We start from the raw sequence: 17,632 nt of genomic DNA, 5'->3' as shown, positions 1-17,632 counted from the left end.
CTTCTGAACAACTTTGCTGAAGGTACCTGTCTAAAAAGTCAAGATCCTGCAGTATCCGCACAACAAAAATTTTATGCTCACTACCGCCGCCTGGTGGCAAAATATCCTATTTCTTACCTCAAATAATGATAGTCCTTGAGCTACTGAACTACTTTGTCGACGACACTATCTCTCTAAGTGGTCAGGCTCCTGAGATATCTGCAAACAAAAGTTTCACGCACACTAGCGCCGCCTTGTGGAAAAATTTTGAATCAACTAGCTCGAACAATGATAGTCCTTAACTTACTAAACAACTTTGCCGAAGACGCCATCCTTCTAAATGATCAGGGTCCTGAAATATTTGCAAAACAAAAGTAAAATTTCCATGCCCACTAGTGCCACCTAGCGGTCAAATTCCGAATTGAATGCGGTACCATCAGATAGCGCTTCACCTCCAGAACAACTTTACTAAAGACCCCAAGTTTCTATATTATCTGGATTTTGAGATATACCGATTTAAAACTGTTGTTTATTCGAACCGTATATAGTGCGTTCATTATTATGCGACTTTCATGTATATTTGTTGGTTTTACCGGATTATCAAGGGTCATACGGTAAATAAAGACCGTCGAATATTGTTCTTAAGATGATTCTTGAGGAATACATTTTGGTTTGGTGTCGATAGATATCTTTGTTGCAAAATGATAGCATATAAATCACAACTGTTGTACTTTGTAACAACAGCGCGACAGCCCGAAGGTTAAGTGTTATATTCTCCTGCACTCCTTAGTTTCACAAGAGTTTTGCTCTAATAATTTTCTAATTTTATAATCCCAAACTCAATTTATATTTTTCATAATTCATGCTCATCATAAATCAGTAGCATAGTGGCTAACTACCCAAGTAACCATGGATCATTATATCATTGCTTATATGAAGCAGCTGCATTGCCGTAAGTCTACCATTAAAGTAGTTTAAAAGTGGGAATAGGCCCTGATAAAGTCGAACTAGTGCAAAACTATTTATAAAGCAATCAAACAATTCATAAAGGAATATTAATGCATTGATTCATTTGTAATGTAGCGTAAATGCTCTTTTGCTTGACAGCTCTTGTAATTTGTCGATTAAAAGCAATGTCGCATCAGTATTGTTGATATGAAATTTTATAATGCTTGGTGTTACTTGGGTAATTCAGTACATGACATCTCTTACATATTTTCATGTGGTAAGGAAATTGTAAATATTGAATAGAGAATCGGATGAGGTTGCTGTTCTCACACTTAAGTTAAGCGAATTGACCCAAGAACAAGTCGGGAGTGAAAGATTATCCATGCGACATAGATTCAACGTAACGAATAGAAACCTATAGAAATAGAATAGAACACACCAGTTTATAATAATTTACTTTATTTCTTCATAAATAAAACATTACTTTTCTTTATTGATTCTTCTATGTTTTTTTGTCTTGTTTTGCTTTGCTTCTCTGTACGTTTATTTGCAGCTTTGTTTCAATAATTATTTTGCTTTTGCTTTTTCATACGCTCTTTCTCTCTCTAGTACACAACAAGAAGGTTTAACGTCTATTCTGTCGTACATTTGTCTACGTTCCATCGACTTTTTCGGTAGCTTTCCTCCATTTAACACTATTCACATGATCGTCGGCCTACCGTTTGCTTCGAACTGGTATTGAATAATTGAAAATTCGGAAGCTACTACAAATTATTTACGGCCTTCACTCATATAACTGCGCCGTCTTTCATGCACCTGCTTCCTATTGATCCATCTAATGTCCATCTTCCATCGTGTACCACTTACAATGTTTTATAATAAACATACGATATTCTCTTGTAATTACCATTCTATTCTACCTGTTTTGTTTCATTGTTGCTGTTGTATGCTTCAATTATACACAAGTAAGGTATTATTTTTTTTATTAACTAACCGGGTTGCACAGTGTAATGAGTGTGGGTGTACGATTTCGACCTTCAATTTAATAACGTTTCAATTTGAATTATAATAATCGCATAACGAAAAATCATTTCTACTGCCGTTTTACAAAACTAAAAAAACAATCAAGTTGGCGTTGACGACTTGGTTTTGCTTTTTTTGTTTGGTTTTGCTTCGTTAACTAGCAAAAACAACTGTCAAACATCGTGTCTCTTGACAAACAGTTTGTTTTGTCAGGGGACATTATTCAACGTAGCTTTAAGTTTTCTGGTTTCACTAATTACTTTTTACAGCCACACAACCTGGTCTGCACAGCCTACTACGAATACAAAATGTTGCTTTGTTTGTTTACAATTTAAGTGGTTGCTTACAATAATCCTTCGGGTTTTTTCCTGTACGTAACATAGGAGAAACGAAATCCCCTATTCAACGGGTAACTAGCGAACTTCTAGGGTGGAAGCGAGGCCGCTTACTGTAGTTTAACTAAGTTGGATGTTGGGAAATGTTGTCACAACTTTGTTTGTTTACTGTAATTTTTGAAATTTGTTTCAGTTTTTATGAGTGTTTTTGTATGTGTGTCACATCGACTTCGATTTGGTTTCCTATCTCTTTATTGAACTGCCTCATCTTGACACTTTAGCTTCGCACTGTACGTTCTCTAAAAGATTGTTTGCATTATAATTGTTCGATTGATTATAGATTTTGCTCAAAAAGTACTGAATTTTCCTTAATACACAACTATTTAGTGAGAAGAGACCCCAAAATGTCTATTCTACAGAAGCAATTGTTGCTTGCCTTGCTTTGGTGGAATTGTTGCTCAGCGCTGTCACTACTACAAGCGTAGCGAGTGTTACTTTATAGTAAAATTTCTTAATTACCCTGCTCCTTGTCCTAAACTGCTTTTCGCTTCAGTAGCTTAAGTATTCCGAAAACATCGAGTAGTTTCTCCTCTCAAATCTGAATCTAAGATATTTTGTCTTATGATTAAATAGTTCAATTTGTTAAATATTGATTTCGTTAAGATTCTTCACCTTCTGTATGCCACTTCCTATATGTGTGTTGTTAGTGTGAGTGTGAGTGTACATATACGAGGGGTCCAATTTCTAATGGAAATCAATTCTATTTTCCTCGGGCAACCGAAAGCTTTGGTCCCGCCCCATCGCCGGATAAGGCCCACATTCACTGGAGCCCCAAAATGAGTCCCACAAAGGCAACCAGGATGAATGTGGGTCTTATCAGTTTCAGGACGGACACTTCGGTTATTTTTTTTTATGAAATCGTCAAGCTTGGGAATTGGAGCCGGGACATTCTACAGGACGTAAGTGTAGTTGTGTGATTCTAGTTTTGGGTTTCTTCTTTTCGGGATATGGGGATTCTGTTCTTTGTAGGCCTTGTGGAAACGTTTTTTGTGCCAAAAGTATGACAATCAATGGTTGGTAAATAAAAGGCCCACAAAAGGGTCGATTCTACTCATTCGAGTCGAGAAGGTTACTAGTAATTAGTTAAAAGCCTCTAGCAGTTTTAGTAGGGTGGTGAGGTGTATGGAAACATAAGCAAGTGTTTTAAAAATTTGGATATTTAAAATAAACCATTAGGCTATCTGTAATCCATTAACTAGATATAGAATCAACTATTCATGTATTGGTTACCAGAGAGGATGGATTTGTGCACTGCTGTTCAACTCTTTTGAGATTCTGATAACTTTAAGTTTTTAGGCCAAGATATGTGATAATTTAACCAGATGTTTCATCTACTGGATATGTTCCAATATTACAGAAAACACGTACCTGACTTGAAAATCATATTAAAATTCTATCATAAATGTATCATATTGAGATGGTAGTTGTATATCGTTGTTATAATAAAGAAAAAAAAACTGGATGCTTCATAACAAGTGTATGTCTGAATACGTTACATTTAAGTTCTTAACATATAATGTAACAAAAATTCATAAATAATCTCTTTACTATTTTATTATCATTGCATCCCAATGTTAACAAAATGTTTTCATAAGTTGTATAATAACAGAATAAGGAGTGTATCGAAAACTAGTTGCAAACATTCAAAACAGACTCAAAAATATTGGGTTGAACCCACAAACAATTTTTTTACCAGAAATACTTTACAATGTATTTCAAAATTATGATGCGGTGATAGCGTTTCAATAAAGTGGCATTTTGTATGATAATTTTTCAAGTTACTAGCAGAAGACGATGAAAATCTTGCACACCTCTGGAAAAAATAATATGTTAAATAATGTGTAAAATTTTAAGTTTTTGTTTGTGCTAATATATTCAATCATTTGAGAGCAAACACAAAAATCTACGATTTTTAAAGATCTCGTTTTTCGATTTTTTCTTTCTACACGTTAATGGAAATATTGAACAATTGGAACGTATGAAACTTTTTCTTTGCAGTTTCTTTGCATATTTATAAAGTAACGTAAGCAAAAAAATGGTACTTCTATATAATTACCTCTGTACTTGACAGAGCTTCAAAAGTTGATTGGACAAAAGTGACTTTCCAAAGCCGACCTTATTTTAATAATTGATAACAATAATTATTTTTTTCAAATCCTTTTCACGTGGTGTATTAAGTAAACATATTTTTCGATAGAAAAAGCTTTTCATCCTTTTTGATTGATATAAATCTTGTTCAATACAAATCATCGAATCTTCAGAAAACACTTCAAATATGTAATTTTGTGCAAGATTTTATTGTCTATGCTTTATAAACCTTGTTTTATTTTTAGTAAGACCGCACATTATTCAATATTTTTTTAGTTGCTTCAATACTTGATGACATAATAAAGATTTGCGTGGAAAAAGCTTTTAAAAAGATAAACTATGCTCTGAGTATGTTTTGAATGTTTGCAACTACTTTTCTATACACTCCTTACGGTCAACTCCCCATTACTCGATATTGAAGGGATCATCGAGTTAGGGAGGGTTCGAGTTACAGAACACAAAACCAGTACAAATACGATCCGAGAGACCGAGAGATCAAGGTAGCCATAAAAACCAACGTTTACTATGGTTCTCTTACTTGAAATCGAAAGTTGACTGTACCGTGCTGCTTCAATACCCGGACGCTTAAGCCGACAACAGTGCTCAAACTAAGATTAAGGTATGTTTGGATAAAATATTCTTGTAGTGTTATTATTCAACATGCTTTTACACTTCAGATCTTCATGGAAGTGACCAAATTTTCGATATTATTCATGATTTTTACAAGTAAATCAATGAAATATTAGAGCGTGTCTTGTCTTTAAATGCGGACAGCTGATCAATTGATGTTTTTAAATCCGGACATTTTTGGATCAAATTCCGGAAACCTGATACATAAATATCGTCTCAAGAAAATCATACAAATTCGTCGAAATAATATTTTTTAATCAATTCGACGTATGTTTTTCCCTATACTGTCACAAAGAACAATACATTACTAATATTTAATTACCTGAACTGAAGCGCGTGTAGCTTGAACTCGTTAGCGTGTGGCTGGAATCTCAGATGAACACAATTAAGTTTACATTACATCATTTATTTTAACTTTCATCTTTTTATATGTATATTTTGCAAGTCTTCTCCTGCTTTATATAGCAAAAATATAATTTACACTACAGAAAAGTGGGTCTTTCACATGATGTCCGGGATTAAAATCACTGACCCATAATTCCGGACAGTCTCTTCGCACTCCTTTAAGTACACATTTGCTTCATAATTCACAGCAGCTACGTTACGAAACATTGCCAGTATGTATCTGTATTTGATTGTGTTCAAAACACGTCACAAAAAAATACTTCACACACTCTTTCTTCAACCTTTGGTTTGGATTGTGCGTTCAATGATTGTTAATCTTCCATTAACATGGACCACGGAGAAATGACGTCCGACAGAAACGATTAACGTGTTATTATTTTTATCAATTATTTGTCAATGTTAACTAGAAAATGAAAGTATAATAATTTTCAATGTTAAAGTATAGATTATGAAAAAATTCCAAACATGAAAGTATTCAAATTATGTATAAATTAATGAATATTATCGAAGTGTCCGGATATTGGTACCGTTCGGATTTTGATTTACCACGGTATGACAAAATTGTGTTTTACTAGTAATTGTTGGATTCAGCAAGTCAGGTACGTTTTTAGAACTCACTTAACACCGACCGACTAAGTTAGAATATCAAGTCTCGCGTTCAGTATCAAAAGAGCATATATGCAGAGATAGATTTCTCTTCTTCAGTTTTCTTTTTTGTAAATTACTTGCATGGTCGACAGTTTTCGACTGTTATTTTATCTTCAGTAGAAAGTAGTCATCGTTCTTCGTTCCGAAAATCAATTAAACTTCGTGTACCGTCGATGGAGGTGACAATGGGTCTGGGGGGTGAGATCGGGTCAAAACGGATAAATATGATTTATGAAAAAATCAGCTAATAATGCTGATATTACTATTATTTATAATTCATATGTTAGAAAACATATTATTACACGTAATTCATCACAATATACATTTTTAGAAATAGTAGTTATTGTTTACTACATCAATAAACTTATATGATAAAACTAGAAAAAAATTTACAACATTAAATTTCTCCTGTGCAAAGTATCACGCATGTACTTTAACCTCTATCGTTATATTAGTAGGAGGTTGAAAGTCTTTTTTTTTACACTTCACACGTATTTTCCGGAATATATTTGATTTTTCCACAAAAATTTCATTTTTTTCGGTACAGTGTCTAAAACATCACAAATGGGGGTGAGATTGGGTCAAGCAAGAACAATAGTAAATGAAATTGCTAGTCCACTTTTTTACATTTTACGGTGCCGGGTGTTCCCTTTTTTCATTAAGATGTGTTTATTCATTCTGATGAATGAGATGCTGTATTCTCTGAAACATCAAACAAGTTTACTTGAGTATTCCGTGCATTGAAAAACAATACAACGCATTTTCACAACTTCTCAAACCAGCAACTGTGTTTCGTGCGCAGCAACATCGTAAAATTTTATCAAATGATTTTTTTTAATGCAATCATTTATCAGCGTTTTCATATTATAGAAACATCTCACGGAAGTACAAATGAGTTGGATTGCTGAAATACTGGGATTATGACGTCAACATCTGCCTGAAATGTATCGATCGTGGAATGTCGTACCGAAATTTAACTATTTGCGAAGGCTTAAAATAATCACTGTTTCAGTAAACCTTTGGGGAAACTGAATAGGCTTTATGGCAAGAGGGATGAGACTTTGAAGAGAGTTTGAGGGAAAAAACAAGGCAATTTATGTAAATTTGACGATAAATGCTGGGTTTACATATTTTTTCTCATACCTCTTCAATTTTTTTGGTATAATCGTTCTTTTAAGTGGGTTTATCATACCTGTAAAACATCTTAGATATCTTTTCGTCTTGTTTGCATCGTATTTCATCAATATTTTTCAGCTGTGAATGGTTTTGCAATCATGTTCTCAAAAGAAGTTATTTCAATTACAGTGACCCAATCTATGGGGTGAGTTTGGGTCATTTTTCATTAACTTCTGGTGCCGCTGTGAATAAATATTTTGACGTTGACGCTTGCTCCTGGGCAGTGCGTCAAGAAAGCCCGAGCAGTCGTCAGATGTTTTCCATCTCGGGTCGCGCGCCTATTTTCTCTGAGTGCTGAGTGCTGAGAGCAAACGAGTGAAGCTGAAAGTGGATTGTTGCTGCTCAAGGATGACGGATCAATTGGTGAGCTCGTTTCATGCTACTATTTCTAATCTATAAAATATGTATGACTGCACCTTTAATCGTTACAACGGTGAGACGTACATATGATTTTTCAATGGTGAATGGTTGTGAATGGTTCGTCACTATTTTTTTTAAACACTCTTTTGACCATTTTATTGTAATTAAAAAAAAACTTTGAATGGTTAGACACTACAAGTGTAGACTTGCGAAAGGTTCACTTTATTCAACAAACTTTGAAAGGTTCGTCACCTCAAGTGTCGGCATAATTTTTTTCCTAATAGATATTGTTCATATCAAATGAAAATATTATACTTACATATAAGCATGTTTATATCTCACAAATAATTATTAATCTTGGTCTAATCGCTTATCAAAGTGAATCCTGTGACCCAACGATCCTCCCCATTAACAAACAACCCTCCCAGTAACCTTTGTGGAGATGCAGAGGCAGACACGGTCTCCAAATAGCAAAGGTTACACACTAACATTCCTTCCCCCAATCCCACCTGACTGCAAGGACGTGGCAGGTGCCGTTATTGACCATGTATAAATAGAGGCACTGAATTATGCACACTGAAGAAGATTATGGCCAATCCCTGCCGAACTTCTAGTTGATTCTTTGTGCATTTTCACTGACTTCGGTTAATCACGGAATAGCAACCATTGATATGTGTAGTCAGTCTAAGCTTAGCTAAGATAGTTATTCAATAAATAAATCGTACGTATCCCTTTTTGACCCATTCTCACTCCCAACGACGGTACTAAAAAGTATTTCGATGAAGAGATATTGTTTACTGCAGCTAGGCTTCAACGCGAGAAGTGATTGAAATCAACATTGGATCTACTAAACTGTAGTGAAAGTGTTGGTAAAATGTACATTTTAAGGATTTTATCTTGAATTTAATAGGAAAAAGATAAGTGTTGTCCCCATGAACATCGATTATTCGATCGTATGTGGAGCTGCTTGAAGAATCAATATGGCGTTCATTAGAGTGAACCGCTAAAAGCTTCAGTGGGCGGGCAAAGCATGTTCCGACATGTTAGTTACGCATAACAACGCTCTTACAGCTTTGGCGGTTGATTCTCTCTGAACTTTTCTGAACGACCTATCTAATATCGAAAGCCTATCTTCGATTACATTCCCTTCAATCAATAACTTAATCACAGTTACCTCTGTCACTGTACTTTTAGGACAAATTGCTAGCAAAATACATTGTCTTCCTATCTTTTGTGAGAATACCCAAAAGCTTCAGTATTGCACTGGCATAAACGAAAGTGAGCAAGTAATAAACAAATTATCTCAATGATAGGTAAATCTAAGAAAACCAGCGAGAATTATTTGATAGAATCTCTTTGTGATGGCGTAATTTCACAATTTGTCGCTTGTAACTATTTGAACAATGTAACCAGAATTCATAGAATACTGAATAGATGAAAAAGTTTTTGCATTGACAAACACTGCACAAATCCACAAAGTTTACTTCATTCGATAAATAATAATTTTGTGCCTTGGACTTATTACTAATAGTGATTGTTTCTGATGACAAATGAACATAATAAAAAAAATATAAATGTAATTCAATGAACCGAAGTGAATGAAAAACAGCACTTTTTTTCATGTCTCTAGTACGTGATAACGTACATTATGTGAAAGAGGAGGTACAACATTTGCAAAGCAAAGCTTTTTACGTTTACTTAAAGTGTATTTTGACCAATTTTTGAAAACTTGTATCATTGTGTCATATATGTAGAAGGAAATCAACTCCAACAGTAAAAAGAGAAGCTTTTCGAGACTTATTCCAAATGAACGCAAATGCAAGCTTCTGGTTTCTGTCTATGAATCTTCGTCCAAATCCATCACTTTCAAAGTAATTTCCAGCGAAATTTCTAGGATCATGATTCACTGATTCACCTTCATAACCGCCTTTTGATTTCACTAAATAAATTGTTTTTTCTGCAATAAAAACGTATGAGTATAGTTATTTTACGATAAACTTCTCAAGGACTAGGTACATGAACTCATACATTGTAAGATAATTTCTGGAGCAATACCTGTAGAAATTCCTGGATGAATAACAGGGACCATAAATGACTCTAGAGTCTTTTTAATAAGCCATCGTATACTTCAGTTATTTTGTATACAGAACGATTTCATAGAAAACTGGAATGAAATGTATGAGGTGATGACAAGTATGAGTTCCAAAAACGTTTAGGGGAAATGGGCTATTAGGGGAAGTGGCGTTCGGGGAAACGACCCTTTTTCCCAAATGTCATTTCCCCGAAAAGTGATACAGTTTAAAAAGTTACCGAAATACTTTTCAGCGATAAGGTGGTGAACAAAATGAACGATAAGTATTGTAAAGAGGGAGATATTGAGTATTTTTCTACTAAACGCATATTACCAAAGATGCCGAAGATGGTGAAACTCATATGAACTGTCCATCAAATAAAGAAGAGAGCATGTCAGACGACCGGTTCGTTCACCACCCCGAAATGCATGAAATCATGACAAGTATGAGTGCCAATTTTTTTTCGGAGGAGTGGGCTATTCGGGGAACTGTCATTCGAGGCCTCTAGAGAAGTAGAACAACCAGTAGAGCTATTTCTCAACACAGCAAATGATAAATTGTAATATCACATCATGTTAGCAGCACATCAGTCCCTAATATGATGTACAATGACAACATTTAAACGTATATAACCAGCCAGCTACTGCTAAAAATTGAGCTTTAGCAATCGATAGAACCGGTTTGACTTGATGACAACAAACGTCATCCCACCATGCTATATATAAGGAAGTATGTATAACTTGATACATGTAGGTAGTGTGTTCCCGAGCAAAGTCCAACATCAAAAAGAAAGCAAGTCGAAAACATTTTCAGTTTTCAGCATCAAGTTGATATCATAATTCGATAACAGTTTGTCATTGAAATATTCGATATCATATTTTGTTTTCGTTCTGCCATCATTTTAAATTTTTGGTAATGTTTCATTTCCACGAGTTTCATTTTATATAATTATAAATTTATTCGTGCTACATGTATAAACACTGTGAAAATATAAAAATGAAGCATTTATTTTGTCGCAGACTCGTTTCAATATCAATCAAAAATATTTGCCCTGATGGCAGAAACAGTTTTTGATTTGGTTTCATGGGTACATTTTTCTTCTCTCAGTTTTAATATTTTAACTGTTAAAACGACCAAAATGACATTAAAATGAGTTACCGAAATTCGCGACCTCACAACATCAAATTTAGTTTTCAATATGATCTCAAGAAACTGAAGGAACCAGTTAAGGGTTCCCTGAAAACAAATCTCTGGAGGAATTCCAATGAAGTTTGTGGGAGAACTCTCTGTGGAATTTGAAAAAAAATAACAGTGGTGAAATTTCGTGCGGAGCTTTTGGAATGCAATTTCCAAAGACATCCTTGGTGTATTGTTTTAATATTATACCCATAAGATTTTCTTGGGAGTCTTTCAAAGGGATTATTTGTGATATTTCTTGGAGATTTCTGTAGAAATCAGAAGAAAAGTTTTTTGTACGTATTTCTATCAGAATATAGGAGAAAAATTGCTAAAAGGTGAATTCTCAAAGGAAACCCTTTGTTTATTTGTTTAGAAAGATTTAAAAATGAGGTGTTGAGGTGTCCCTTACAGGACCATTTCAGGATTCCCCGGGGAAGTGCTAGGAGAAAAAGTTCCAAGAGAAAACTGCAGTTCTTGGAACCCTACCTAAAGGAGCTTCTGGGGATTATTTTGAAGGGATCATTTGAGAAACTTTAGCGAAATCCATGGAGATTCTTGTAAAATCAAAGCTCATGGGATCATCATTTCGCAGTCTAAACTTTGTTTGGATATATGAGATGTACATTTGACACATGATTCTACCCCATTACCCCGAATGCCATTTCCCCGATTGCCATCACCCCGAATTCCATTACCCCGAATGTACCATTACCCCGAATTCCATAATCCCGAATGCAATTTCCCCGAATTTACAATTATCATGACCTGATGATATTGATGACATTTCCCCGCGATATTGGAATTCGGGGTAATGTCATTCGGGGTGATGGAACGTTCGGGGTTTTGTAATTCGGGGTAATGGCGTTCAGGTTAATGGCATTCGGGGTAATGGGATTCGGGGTAATGGGGTAGAATCTTGACACATACATCGTCGTGTACATGTATACATCAAAGCGAGCGAGAGTTATTTTTAGACATTGGCTTCGTGACCAAATCGCTTCCTACCAATCACTTATTGGTCAGGAAATTTAGTGCGTGGACGTCGTCAGACGAGATCGGATCTCAACCGATGGATTACGGTAGAGAGACCGATGCTCATATTAATTGCACAGTTATTTAATGATCATGTAGGTAATTAATTGTTGGGCCACGTTTGATATGAATAGTTTAAAATGATACGCAGTTGAATGATATGGAAATCTACATATTTGACAATTATATAAATAATTCACTCCTAAGATAGTGATAATACAATATTTGAAAATTCTTCATTACAACTTCTGATTGATTTGTATGTTATCCGTTGCCTAATGTTAGCAATATTTCACTCTCTGCAACCACTGGTTGAAGACGGGTAAATTGTGTTTCTTGTAATTTTTTCTTAGAGAAATGCGCGTGTGGAAAAAACTCCAGCAGAAATTTCGGCAGTTCTTTTATGGATTTTACTAGAAATTCTGTTTGATATGTTTTCAATGATTAAAAAGTTAGTCTCATAGTCATCACTGAAGTTATTTCTGGATAAATTTTTGCTAAAATAATGTTTGAATTTTTCAAAGATTGTTATAGATAGTTCTTTAAGTCAAAGTGAAAATCAGACTTCTACCCAAGATTTTTCCAGGAATCAATCAGAGAATTTTACGTTGCCTTAGGAAGGGTTTCCCTAAGATATTGCGCTAGAGATTCTTTGAAAAAATTTTCCTAAAATATTTTTTGATACTATTCCAAAATTTACCCATAAATACCTTTTGAACATCTTTAGAAAAAGTTTTCATAACACCTCCGATAATTGTAATTCATTTTGTAATTTTAGATATTTCCCTTGTTATTTTTTTGAGAATTTCGTTCTGGATTGTTAATAATTAGAAAATACTCAAGGTATTGCATAAAAAAACCATATGACAATTCATGCACGATTTTCTGCAGGCAAGTTTTTGGGATTCCTCCAGTGATTTCGTCCAGTTTTTAATCAATGAAATCACTTAAGGATTTCTTCTCCCATTTCTTAAGAAATATTGAAAAAGTTCCCCCAACAAAGTTATAGAAAATTTGGAAACTTTCAAGGGGTTTTCCGGTAAAACATGTTTAGAATTCAATTTCAAAAAGATCAAGCTATATAATTTTACTTTATTTAGGAATTTCATCTCCAAAACGTATCGTCAAAACGCCTTGATGATATCTCAAGAAAAAACTTAAGTGAAATTTGAAAAAAATCCTTGAAAAAATATTTCATATAATCTGTTGAGGTAGATCAAATTGAAGGGCTCAAACGCAATGGGGTGTAATTGACAATTTGGTCAGCTTTGAGTTAAGTATACAAATATATTTTACAGAAAAAATGGCGTTATTCGCAGACATACTATTTGTATGAAATCGAAAGCTGCTGAAAAACTTCAAAGTCGATTTTCTCAAAACTTGTTTTTTGTCACTTACACTCTTTTGCTTCTTACCTCCTCAATTATCCAGATGGTAAACTAAGAACATATTTTAGAAAAAAAATTCTAAGGGAATTCCTAGACATTTTCCAGTGGGATTTTTTGTCAAGTTATTTTTAGGAATACTTGTTTCGTGAACTTAACTCTTCGATCGTCGCGCGAATTTTTGTAACGCGTGTAGTCGAGCGTTGTACTTTGTACAACACCCTTGGTTTTGCGAATATTTTAGCCAAGAAATTCAAGATTTTGCCACGAGGTGGCGCTAATGAGCATAAAACGTTTGTTTTGCAAATATCTCAGGAGCCTGATCACTTAGAGAGATGGCTTCTTCGGCAGAGTCGATCAGTAGCTCAAATTCTTTCTTTGTTTGATTTTTGAAGTTCGAGATTTGATAAAATAATGATAGCCCTGGAGCTCCTATACAACTTTGCCGAAGGTGCCTGTCCAGAAAGTCAGTATCTACAAAAATTTGATGCTCACTAGCGCCGCCTGGTGGCAAAATATCTTATTACTTGGCTCAAATAATGATAGCCCTTGAGCTACTGAACTACTTTGTCGAAGACGTTATCTTTCTAAGTGGTCTGGCCTGAAATGCCAACAAACGAAAGTTTCATGCTCACTAGCGCCGCCTAGTGACAAATTTTGAATCAACTAGCTCGAACAATGATAGTCCTTAACATACTAAACAACTTTGCCGAAGACGCCATCCTTCTAAATAGTCAGGTTCAGGTTCCTCCAAAACAAAAGTAAAAGCTCCATGCCCACTAGCGCCACCTAGCGGTCAAATTCCGAATTAAATGAGGTACCATTAGATAGCACTTCACCTCCAGAACAACTTTACTGAAGACCCCAAGTTTCTAAGTTAGCTGGATTTCGAGGCATACTGATTTCAAACTGTGGTTTACTCGAACCGTTTATAGTGCCTTCATTATTATGAGACTTCCATGTACATATATTGATTTTACCGCATTATAAAGGGTCATACTGTAAATAAAAACTGTCGATTAAGAAGATTCTGTAAGAAATGCTTAATGTTAGGGAATTCTAGGATAAACTTTATGAAATCCTTATGTTCGTATTCCACAGTCAATAGGAACTCTATCAATCGAGTTTCCTAGCTTTTTCAATCTTAAATTTTCCGAGGCGTGGAATGGTTCATTTGAAACCATCACATGTTTTGGACTCCAGTAGGCTCACTGTGAAAGCAAAATAAGGGAAGATGTCCTCCATAGTTTAACATTTCTTACAAAACCAGGGCACAGGGACTTTGGAAATTGCTTGCCTTCCCATGTTGGAAATCCTGACTACGTTCATGCGTCCTATTGGAACTCTACATGGCGCATTTGAAGGACAATAAGTTAATCTTACTTTGTAGGTTCTTGGCATAAATATTTTTTTTTCCAATTTTTACTTAAAGTTGTTACCTGAATTAAAAAAATACACCTTAAAACATGACTTATTTTCTCAGCATCAGGTCGACCAAAATTTTAAAATCAATACGTCATTAGAACCATAATCTCATATTCATTGAAGAGCACTTACTAATATGTGTCGAAAAAAAACTGAAAACTATTTAATGTTGGTAAAATGGATATTTTATTTATTTTATTTATTCAAGTCATTGTGCCAAATTTTGGGTTCACCCTTTAGTATGATGCATGTATCGTTCAAAAGTTTGGGTTCACCTTCAACGCATGCGAATCATTTTTGTTAATCTCTGTCGTTTATCGATAGTCTATGAAATATTCAAATGTATTTAATGGGAAGACCAAAATTTCTATGAGATTCCACAGAACTTTCGTGTTTCAAGTAAGTTCTAGTAAACCCAAACTTTTGCAGGATACACAGTACTACAGTACTGACACTATAATAAGATAAATTATCAAACAATCTCCATGCGGTATATCACTTTTGAGATGACATAACAATTCGAGTTTAGGAAAATGATCACTCTTGTCCAGGGATTGAATCCTGAGAAAACTGAGAGTATCACTCACTTAAGGCTCTCGGTAACTATCCTGATCTGCTAAACATCATGAAATTCTGTTTATTATCTTTTGTTGCAGCTATGATTAGATCGGGGTGAATGATAAAATCCATCTAATTGAGCTCCACACCTGTTGGACACTATTGCTATCTGATATTCGGAGATTGTTCATCAAACAAACCCTCAAGAATAAATAAGCGAAAAAAAATGAGTTTTATCATCGCTCTCTCTTTGAGGCTCTCGTTCGCTGCTATTATTCATCAAGCTTGTTACCACTTACGAAACATTGATCATAGACCGATACAGATGGGATGTTTTTGCTTTGATCGTTCTTCGAAATCGAGATCCAGATGCTTGAAAATGTTATCATTTAAATTTTTGGCTCAAACATAAGACATGAAATAAGTGCAGTTATTAATTACTTCAAATGCCAAGCTGTAAAAATAAAATTTTCTAAACATAAAATAAGTTGCTTAACTAGAAGCTTATAGCAACGTGTTAATAACCAAAAGTGTTATTGTTCGCTCCGTTGTGCTACGTATATAACTCGAAATTCTATCATTGCACAACATAACCGTAACAAGTGCACCCTTCTGCTAAAAGCGTCGTTGGTTTTTGGATTTTCTGTTTCATCAGATTCACTAATTTGTTCGGTATTGTTTGTTTTTCTGTGTTTGATAATCTCACTCTTTTAAAATCTAGAAAATAGCTCTACGTTGTTGAAGTTTGTCGTTACATACAGGCATCGATCAACTGTTGCCCCTTTTTGCTTCATTGAATGTTGTATTATCGTTTAAGCATCTGTTTGTCATGTGTCTGTTGTTTAAGCCCTGAAAGTGAGTTGTATAATATACGTTTCCGAACACGCTGTTTCGTCTCTTTTGGGAGTGCTTGCGGCAACACTACGCATTTGACTGAACCTTCTAATTGCTGTGCTTTTTATGTTACTAGTTTTGTATTAACGATATTGTTCTTCTCTTTCCGTTGCCGAGTTGTCGTCCACTAAGGAGAATGATTGTTCTGAGATTTACTACAGCGTTTAAAATGCGCCGCCTCATGATAAGAGATATTCTACACGTCTAATCGCTTACCCTACGAAAGTAGCCTTAGATAGTTAAGAGTAAGTACTGGGTTTTTGCAGGTTTTTTATGTATTAAAATTACAACAATATTAATTGAAACTTCTGCTGCCGACGCTCTAGCCTTCTAATTAGTAATTCTATCGGATTTTTTATTCGTCTTCAATCCCAGCGGAAGATGTTCGGTGCTTGGTTCTACACTGAGCTCGTTGCTGAGGGATGTTGGAATGACGGAATGACGTATTGCCCATAGTTTTCGCTCAGCTTCTTAATCGTCCGGATCCAGCCCGATAAGTTCGGCTTGTAGCCGGCCCTTGGTTTTACAGCAGATCGTCAGGAACAATAACCGCACCAACAGTCGGAACTGCTGCGACATGCTGGTCATGATGATGATCTTCCAGAACGAGTTGAGGATCCCCAGCCAGACGGCCCCGAACTGGATCATCGGATGATCGTACGATTCCTGCATCACCAGCTCGTAGATCCGCAGCCCGATGTACGGACCCCACGAGATCCAGAAGGAAAACACCAATGCAAATGACATACAGTGGCTCGGATTGGCCAGATTCTCGGCCAGTGCCGTGGCGTACTCCTTATCATGGATCGGTGCTCCCGATCGCACCTTACGCATCATCGTAAATATATAGCCATAGTTGTAGACGATCGAGATTACACTCGGCCCCAGGACCAGGATTGCCAACGTTGCACTATAGGCGGCCATGTTGCCCCACTCGAGCATACAGATGTGGGTGTCTTTGTTGTAGAAGGCTTCGTTGTAGCCAAGCAGCGGTGGACAGCATAGCATCGCGGCCGAAATCCACGTGAACGCCATCCAGCATTGGCATCTATTGGGTGTGCGTGTAATGGTGGTGGTGTGATTTGTTACAATTTCGTGTTTTGATTTTTGGTCAGGTATCACGTGGGGTTAACCAGTACATCGATCGAGCGTTCGGTGGAGCCGGTGGAGCATTCGACGATCGGCGATAAGAGGAAGAACGAGAGAAAAACGAGAAAGGGAAAGAGGTAGTTAGTACTCTGGCGGTATAGTTGGAGCTTGATTTTGGAAAGCAGGTATGTATATGTATGATACAAAGGAGTCTGAAGCAGCCATAGGATGACACTTTTCTCAAACAACAAAAAACATACTTAAGTACTTGTTTTCAATTGATTGTGATTCGTGGTTTACGGTGGTACTCGGCTGGTTGAGTAGAAGTTTGAAACTACCGAAAAAC

General features: G+C 35.6%; 1 protein-coding gene across 3 annotated transcripts in view; it reads right to left on the bottom strand.

Moving 5' to 3' along the window:
- Nucleotides 1-15,963: 15,963 nt before the first annotated feature.
- Nucleotides 15,964-17,632, bottom strand: part of LOC5573765 (probable G-protein coupled receptor 52) — a 70,765-nt gene continuing 69,096 nt past the window's right edge. For all 3 annotated transcript variants that reach the window (XM_021841223.1, XM_021841226.1, XM_021841224.1), the window contains one exon: nucleotides 15,964-17,245. In XM_021841223.1, the coding sequence (XP_021696915.1) occupies nucleotides 16,669-17,245 (577 nt within the window). In that variant the 3' untranslated portion in view covers nucleotides 15,964-16,668. The remainder of the gene's footprint in view (nucleotides 17,246-17,632) is intronic.

Source organism: Aedes aegypti, chromosome 2 (assembly GCF_002204515.2).
Source record: "Aedes aegypti strain LVP_AGWG chromosome 2, AaegL5.0 Primary Assembly, whole genome shotgun sequence".
Taxonomy (NCBI): Eukaryota; Metazoa; Arthropoda; class Insecta; order Diptera; family Culicidae; genus Aedes; species Aedes aegypti.
Note: the sequence above shows the minus strand (reverse complement) of the source record. Positions and strands in the feature narration are given on the sequence as shown.